Source organism: Xiphias gladius, chromosome 12 (genome assembly GCF_016859285.1).
Source record: "Xiphias gladius isolate SHS-SW01 ecotype Sanya breed wild chromosome 12, ASM1685928v1, whole genome shotgun sequence".
Taxonomy (NCBI): domain Eukaryota; kingdom Metazoa; phylum Chordata; class Actinopteri; order Istiophoriformes; family Xiphiidae; genus Xiphias; species Xiphias gladius.
The window spans coordinates 10,080,850-10,090,000 of NC_053411.1; the positions used below are offsets into that span (position 1 = coordinate 10,080,850).

Here is a 9,151-nt window from a genome sequence, read left to right on the forward strand (position 1 = left end):
ATGGGTGAAAGCTGCAAGTGAATGCAACATTGACCCTAAAAACCCATGTAGACTGACAGAGAGAGAAGCAAGTCAACTTCCCCATTGTTGAAAGGCACATGTGCAGGATGAAGTGTGTAAAGAGCAGACTGGGCAAGAATGCTTCAAACAGTGCCTGATGAATGTGAAAAAAGGAGCTTTGTTTGGCTGTTTTACCTTTACAGTTATTTATAGTTATTTGTAAAGTGGAATGTTAAAGTTATTCTCTACAACATCTTTGGGTTTTTGTGGCAGAAGGAGTGTTTTGTTTTTTTATTTTTATTTCATTGATATTCAAACAAACATTTCCATAAGATGTATTCCGAATCACATATTCATGTTTGCCAAAAGTCTCAAAATAGTACTTATTAAAGGTATACACACATAGAAAAGAAAAAACAAAGGGAAAAAACTATGTACAAGTAGGGAGTGATCTTTTCTATACAACCATTCTTGGGGTACATACCCAAAATATATGGTCTTACTTTCTAGGGGCATTTCACACTTAAGAATGCCTTGTAGGGCTTTGTATATCTCTCTCCAACAGTCTTTGATAATGGGGCAATCTCAAAAAATATGGTTGTGTTTGCATTTTTGGTTTCCGCACTTTCTCCAGAAAACAGGGTGGTTACTGTCACAGTGGGGTTTCTGAGAGGGTGTAATAAAATACCTCATCAGGTTTTTCCAACCGTCTCTCCCTCCATTTCTGTGAGCTAGTGAGCTTGTCCATTCTCCTTCAGATATAAGTATCCCTCCTTCCTTCTCACATTTTGTTTCATAGTATGAAGTCGAATGTGTTTTAAGATTTGACAGACCCTTATATACAGTGCATTCAGAAATGGTTCAGTATTCCCTTCACTTCTTTCACGTTTTGTTATGTTGCAGCCTTATGCTAAAACAGAATTTTAGAAAGTTTTGCGAATTTATTAAAAAAGAAAAACTTGAAATGTTACACAATGCAAGTAACTAATTGATAATCTTCATTAGGAACAGATACTGGTCTAAATGACCCGAATTCCATTTTATCCTTGCCTTCTTTTGGTATAGCTGAGATTATCACCTCCTTCCGGCTGGGTGGCGTTTGTGCCTTTTTTTTAAAGCCCACTTCAGTGTGGGGAGTGTAACAGGAGTTAAATCATTTTCAAATTCTTGATACCACTCTGAACCTGGTCACTTGCTTAATTTAAGCCTGCTAATTGCAGTTCTTAGTTTTCCTTCGGTTATGTCAAATGAGCAAATTTGTTTTCTGGAAAGACAAGTGGCTTTAATTTTTCACTGCCTCGAGCACCACATATGAAACTCCACTCACCTGAGGTGGCTGCACAAAATCTCAAAAGGGGATATCTCAAAACATGGTCATACCACAGTAAACTAGCATAAATTCTCAAATAGTTTTATTTACCTCAGTTGCAGAGAGAACCAAGCCTTCATTTAGAACAGGTTTATATTAGATAAAGGCCTTTATTTCTTTTCCCCCCGTCCCCTAGTTGATACAAACTTACTCCATGTTTACCTGTTGACTTGATAAATAAAAAAGTAGCTTAATATCAATCAGGATTACAACAAGGAAAAAAAAAACAACTGGAATGAATTAGTGTGAAAAATTAGTGGAGAAAAGATTATTTTAATTTACATTATTCTAGGTTTACATGATAAATTTATCATGAATGTCTTCATTAATGTTAACTTAAATGTGACTGAAACAGCTAAATGGAAGTCGATAATCAGCAAATAAAAAGTATCAGAGAAGTTATAGAAGAGAAACTCAGAGAAGTGACTGGTGAGAATGATATGACTGTTTTACTGATTTAAATGTTCATTATACTGAATTTATCAAGACAGGAGGAGGCTTCTTTCTAAAATATGATATGATATAAAACAGGGGAATTTAGAAATAAAATCGATGTTCTCCCTGCAGCTGAAGTAAATAAAGGGAGTTTACGGCATGCTGTTTTGTAATTTGGGTTAGGATATGAAGGTATCTTATTTTATCACATTTGTGTTGTCTAACAAGCTAAACCAAAATGTAAATTACAATGCTAAAAAGCATAATTGGTGTGATAATTTTCTATTAACTTTTAAAGTCTAAAATGTCCACATACTGTATCATCTATCCATCTGTTTATTTGACAGTGTGTACTTACCATTTGTCCATCTGTCTATCCATTAGCTTATTCATGTCAGCCTCTTTGTGCTCTCCTATGCTCTGTGAGTGTGTGTATATTTGTACGTATGGTTCTGTGTGAAACACATGTAGTACTTACTGTGGCACTGCGTGAACCTCCTTGCCAGCAGGGCTCTCCATTCTCATACACCATCTGACTGTACTGGTTATTTGGTGTTCCCGACCACATCCCCCACTTCCTGAAATTCAAAACAGAAATAAGGAGAAAATACAGTTACCCTTTAAAACTTTGTGCCTGTTTACACAATCTTTCTATCTAACATTTGAACATAGAAACATCATTTTTTTAAACACCACTAGGTTGGCTTATTGAAAAACACTTTCTCCCAGTAAAAATAAAAAGCTTGCAAGATGGCCAGTCTGGCACTGCCCTCCTTTGGATCCTGGCACCGGTGCTCTCTATAACAATGGAGGGGAAATATTAATTACCATTTTGTCAGAGTTAATTCTGTGTGCAATAACACACGAGGGAAGGAGAAGAGAAAAACACAACGCCAGTGGAGCCCATCTCAAATGAGGCTGTGCCTGCCCAGTGCTAGTTAATTACATTCTCACCAAACATTTCAAGGGGAGTCAGGAAAACCAAAGCAAACCAGTGGGCCGGTGGACACTGTCCAACACAGTACTGACAGGTGCCATTTGATTCTGCTTTCAGCAGCTAACTTCCTCTGATCTTTTTCATTGAACTTGGGGAGCTTCTTTGAGGTGGCATCAACTGCAGTCATGCAGCTGGTTACTGTTGATTTTGTAAAACATTGTAATCCTGTTAGGGAGGAAAACCTTTTCTACATGTGGAACATGGTTGACTGAAGATTCTATTGAAATCTGTCTTGCTCTGATCTCTGCCCCGCCTAGGCTGGCAACTGTTTTCTGTCTGCACTGCTAAAATACTCAGGACAGATGGTAAACTATGAAATCAATCCTTTCACTTTCAGGGAAACATACACAGTAAATGGAAAAAGGAACCTGATGGTCTGCAGGCCTTTTTTTTTCCATCAACGGTTTTTCAATGATCTGTTAAATCATTCTGGATAAACAGCTACTAAATGCTATAAATTCAACGTAACTTTTAATATGCCTAAGTGCTTTTCTCTCCAGTGCCAACCCTGTCACAAGTGCACAACACTTGATCAATGTACCTACATTGACCTTTCCACAGGGGATTAAAGTAGCAAGATCGACCCTGCTCCTTGAGTACTGCTTCTAGTATTAGAGAAGCTAATCCACTATAATTCATGACCTTCTATTATATTTTTATTAGTCCTTTTAATTGATCTCAGTAGGATATTACACTGATGGCCTGACATTGAATCCTTGTGTCAAAGTGACTGACAATATTATATATATTATACATTATTCTATTGCTTAACAACAAACTAGTCAGCTCACATTTATGAATACATTTATCCATAAAAACTTCCCTAACATCAAACATAAGTAATCACAAATCTCAAATGACAGAAATCATAAAGGAATAAAGAAGTGTATGGGAGGCTGTTTAAAAATACAATTTTTTTCTAGTTGATTGTATTAGGTTATGTTCAACAAACACAGGATTTATTCCCACATTTCTTTAAATGCCATTTTTTTTCTCATTTGACCGTGATCAGGGCAAACATGGAGACCTCTTTGATTTCGAAAAGCACACACTAGCCTCTACAGACACATGACTGTCTTCAGGTCCCTGAGTGTGGCTCTTCTGCCATCCATGATGTGTATGGCTTATTTAAGATGCCTGAACGGGTCAGTCAGAGATGAATTGCTCACACAAGTGGAAGCCGGCTGGGCCTGAGCGTCTCGCCTTTTTCCTTCCAGCCTGTTTGATTGGGTTTTAGCACTCTGTTATCACTAGGAGGCCCTCATATGGATTGCTGTCCGGGCCAGCAGACATGGCAAGCTGAGAAAGTGACGGTGCCTCGGCTCGCGTTGCTAGTTGACCAGCGATCCCTTGCGCATCACCTCCATGCCTCCTCGTCTGTCGCAACCCCCATTTCCTAACACACCTCATTCCTTCACTCCACCTTTGCTCACTTCCTTCCTTAATCTACTTTCGCACTCTGTCAGACCTCCTGTGCCCCAGGAGGAATCGTCGGCCCTGTCAATTAGGCTCGAGTTATCACTGAAATGTGTCCAGCACACTACAGTCATTCGGACTCGCAGGAGTCATGAGATGGAATTTTATTGACATTTCATTCCCTGTAATAATACCTACTTGCAATTGGTATTGACAGGCCATTTCCTACAGTCAATCTACACTTATCCTTGGATATAGTGCACATTTAGTTATTTTCACCTCTGAAAAAACAACACATTTGACCTTATTGCTTGCTTTCATGGCATTAGCATTACTGTATGTTAGTCTGACCCTGTTACAGACAATATAGCACAACCCAAATGTGCAAAATGGACCCCCCTGGCTCAATGACAACTTCATTTTCTCATGCATTTTATCACAGTTTTGCTCTAAGCCACGATACGCATGATGCTGACTTGCACTTGCAGCAGCAGGGCCAGTCTCCTTAAACTATCTGGGTTACTGTATGCATTTTCCTCCTTCATTACATGTTGGATGATCTGCTGCACCTGTTTTCTGCAGCCAGGCTGGAAAACCCTGTTTGCCCGCCCAACACAATAGCTCACACCCCACATTACTATTCAGATCACTGACTACATTTCCAGGAGTCCAATAAAATAGCACGAATGAAGATAATTAAAATATGTAAATAGATTAACATTGGCAGTGGAGAGTAAATCACATTTGAGCTTTTGTGGAAATCCATTTCCGACCACATGGAGACAAGGGAGGGGCCACAAACGCAGACTTCCTCTTAATGATTAATGATGGAAGATTTCAAACATATGCTACTTATAAGACTTAAAATGCACCAAATCTTTTTTACAGATATCTGTGTTATGACTCATTCTTTGTCTGGCGGCCTCTAATGCCATAAAATGCACCTTCCATCACAGATAAAGCTGTAATAGCACCATATCTAGCCAGCTAAACCTTATTATCCATACATTTACTGCATTGTGCATGCGTTGTGGGCCTAGGAGAACTCAGATATGCCTCTAACTGCGCACATTACTGAGTCAATTTCATTTAATTTCCTCTCTGAATCACTAAGGTGTGATTTCTATTGACACAAAGAATAGCAGATGGAGTTGTGATTTGATTACATCCAATACCCACAAAATTACCATTAAAATTGCAGTTTTAGCTCCGTGATACCTTCAGAGCCAGGTTTACTGCAAGACTTAAGAAAGACCAGGAGAATCAAAGAAAAACAATATAATATGTGGTTAATTGTATGTCCAAATTTCCAACTTTGGAAGAACACGTAAAATACTTTTTGAAACTGACAAAATTGCTATCCAAGCACTCATATTGTTTTACTGATTTTTTTATAATCTAATCCTCATTAGGAATAATTAGAATTAAAAAAGCTGATTAGCTTCCTTTTCTGCTTCTGATAATGGCTTGAGCTGATATAAGCTCCTCTTATTTCTTTAAAACGATGCGGTCGCCAGTGATTCTGTTTTAAACTTCACCGCGGCGCTAATCCTTATGCCTCGAGTGATAAATCCCGGAGATCCACAGCTAATCTTGCTCAACACTGAGTGGAGAGTTGCCCCCTCTGATATAGCCACAAATCAACCTATCAGAAGCAATTATCATTTAGACAACTCTACTCTGATGTTTAAACACCCCGTAGATACTTGTGGGGCAGATCTGGGCCATAATTCTGTATTTGTGCATGCCTTGCTGTGTGTCTGTGTATCCGTGTGTGTGTGTGTGTGTGTGTGTCTGTGTGTGTGTGTGTGTGCGCGCGCGCGTGTTTTGAGACTCTGGGCCTTCACTGGAGAGAAACGGGATGAACAAAACCACAGGGAGAAGCACAATGGTGGCCCCGTTTGGTATGTCTGTGGTTTTCTCAAGTTAACTGAATATAAATTTGCTCATTTGCTCTCAGTGCTTTCTTTGCATGTTTGTAGACATCAGAAAGCTGCCTGCATATATTCATGTATCAAAAAATGCTTGCATACATGTGCACTGCATGTAAAGGAATTATATTATCACAACATGTGTTATTACAAGCAAAGAAAGACTGTAGTACACTTAGGCAATGAGGACTAGGTACCATACTTCAGTATTTTATGATGTATTGTCCATTTAAACCGCTTGTAAACCACTGAGGTAAAAAGATGCTTTATAAGTGCAGTTCATTTAGTGCTAAAGGACAAAAGAACAGTACATTTCACTATTTCTCAGTGTAGGGTATAAGAGAAAAGGCCATTAGGTCCCAAAACTCAAATACTGTTCTGGCACCACTATTGAACCATTTCAAATGATACCCATCCCTATAGACAGCTACCTTGACTTTCTGTTATTAGAGAACATCAGCATCAAGCAAGGTCACTCAAATACACCCAACTCATTTGCAGTAACAGTCAAAGATCGGATTTGCCAACTCAGCAATCAGATTACTTGTAAATACTTCTCGAAACACCACCTCCTCATACTGAATCCTATCCTTATGCATGACTAATGACATACCTGTGTTAAGATGGTGTAACGTCTGTGCTTATTACCGTCACCTTCCCACTGTAGAAACCACTCATCAGCTGCCACTGCAAAGAATTATACCTCACAGCTATGCTTTTCAATGCTTTAACAAGGGGTCTGAAGCATCAAGTTATTCCCCTCACTATGCGGTTAATGCACTAATCATTTACAGCATGAGACGCTGCAATGCACTGGCAGGTAGAGAGTGCAATTTGGGGGCTGCTGGTTAATTTGGATTCGGTGAAGCAGTGCTACAAAAAAAAAAAAAAAAAGGCCGGCCCTGTCTCATAGCTAAGCAGTGCAAAGCATCGCTAACCCCTGCCACTCATGTAAGGTCACCAATCAGTGAGCAGCGTTCTGAGATGAGCCCAGGCGCTGTCATTACTGTGCCAGTCACTGACGCTCCTCTCACCCTCCTACCACCCATTGTGCCCAGCACCTTAATAAATAATTCATACGCCTTGGAACATGTGAAGGGCACATGCTCAATCAGGGCTTTACTTTCCCTTCATTTCTCATGACTGATATACAAAGAAGGCATTTCTACTTTGTTTTTCTTTGCTAGTAGGTTCTTCTAAACTGTGGAGTGCGGACAGGATTAAAATATATGATTACATAATAAATACTAACGAATGGGGGGATATAAAACAGGTCAACTGTTGAAACTCCAGACAGCATGCTAGATGTTTCTGTTTTGCGCCACTATTTTGTTGGCCAGTTTTCTTATGGCTAGCGCATTGAACTAAATAATTACTCGCAAACAATGAGTAACGTCCATGGCACATTTTGTGTTGCATTTGCTGCATAAACAGAAGACCGAGGCTATTTTTTGTGCGGTTATAAAACCAATTCAGGGTGCATATTTCATCAGCAGCTCCTGACAGATATGAATCGGGGCTGATGTCAAACCCAAATCAGTATTCTGTTAACAGCTCACTTGTGCCTCATTAACGACTAGGCTAGATGTTGCCATGGCTACCCAGCAGAAAGGCCATCAGGGGTTTACAGTGTCAACTCCTCCCACCCTCCACTGCCTACCACTTTAACCCTGTCCTCAGACACACAAGAGTCATTACCCCTTTGCCTTGATTGCCAGATAAAGTGAGGGGTTTGAGGTTCGGGAGCCATGTAACATAAACACATTAAGAACACAAATATATAGGCTTAACAATTTCTGTATCAGTGAGCGTGTTCTATGAAAATCTGTATCTGCCTGCACTGGTATATCGTGGCATGCTCCTCTTGAGTGTTGGGCAAAAAGCAGCTGCCGTGTTCCCAGGTAAAGAGGGCCCCTCTCTTTGCTAATGGCACTCCAGTGAATGACCTTGACAGCTTGAAAATGAGCGCATTAAGTAGAACACTTAAATGTATAATTATTCACTTGTTCCTGTGGAACTGTCACTACTCTGTAGGTTAAATCATTATGGCTTAGATAGGATGAAAAAAAATTAATTATAAAATAAATCCTTTGTTTTTTAATGCCTATCAAAACAATTAAGGGATGGGACTGGCTTTGATATAAACACTTGAAAGGGAGCATCACTCCACATTCATAAAACCAAAACAGTGCAGAGTAAAGCAACAAACACAGCCATTAGCCATTTTACCGAAAAGAAATGTACATGGAAATGTGCTGTGCTTATTTTCAACATGACAGTTTGATGAAAAATGTAATCAGAAGATAATGTAGATTATGTATTAAGGACACTAGCACTATGTTTAACTTTTATGGGCCACTTGTACAATGAAAAACTTACATGTATATTAAAATGTAAAATATGTATCTATAAATTAGAAAAGGATTGCCCTGTCGTACATATAATCCAGGCATACTGCATGGTAGAATATACACCATAAACCTTAAAAATGTGACATCTACATATCTTCAAAGCAGTCCAAATCAAAAAGCGTTGGTGGGTGTTGAAAGATTAACTTTAAGAATTTTTTTTTTTTTTTTTTAAATCGTTGCTGTTGGAACAATAGTCAGAACAATTTGTGACTATTATTCTAGCATTTGTCACCGCCGTGCCATTATCAAATTTAGTAGGAAGGACAGGTTATACATTTGTCACACGTACAGATATATACAGTATAGCCCATGGAGACCCACAGTGAAACTGGAATGTCCAGATTCAGTTCCCGTACTCAGAAAACCTCATTCAAAACATCATTCAAAATAATGCAAATTAATACAAGTTTAGCCCTGAAACAAAACTTTACTTGAAAGTATATCCAGTTCTTTCAGTCGTCTAGACAGAGCTGATCGTTTTTTTTAGCAAAGTAATATTGATATGAGTTTATTATTTCTGTTTTTAGTGGCCATTAACAAACACCATTTCCCATGAGCCTTAGACCATCGAGGGTTAAATGTCACCAGTTAA

The 9,151-nt window shown here is 38.9% G+C and overlaps 2 protein-coding genes across 3 annotated transcripts in view; one reads left to right on the plus strand and one right to left on the minus strand.

Annotated features, from left to right (window-relative positions):
• The window catches only part of elavl2 (ELAV like neuron-specific RNA binding protein 2), a 67,704-nt gene that overhangs the window by 51,925 nt on the left and 6,628 nt on the right, over positions 1–9,151 (plus strand). The gene's annotated exons all lie outside the window — the stretch shown is intronic.
• The window catches only part of LOC120797173 (glucosidase 2 subunit beta-like), a 134,823-nt gene that overhangs the window by 3,520 nt on the left and 122,152 nt on the right, over positions 1–9,151 (minus strand). Inside the window, exon 14 of the mRNA XM_040140543.1 lies at positions 2,283–2,382. Coding sequence (XP_039996477.1) covers positions 2,283–2,382 — 100 coding nt within the window. The remainder of the gene's footprint in view (positions 1–2,282; positions 2,383–9,151) is intronic.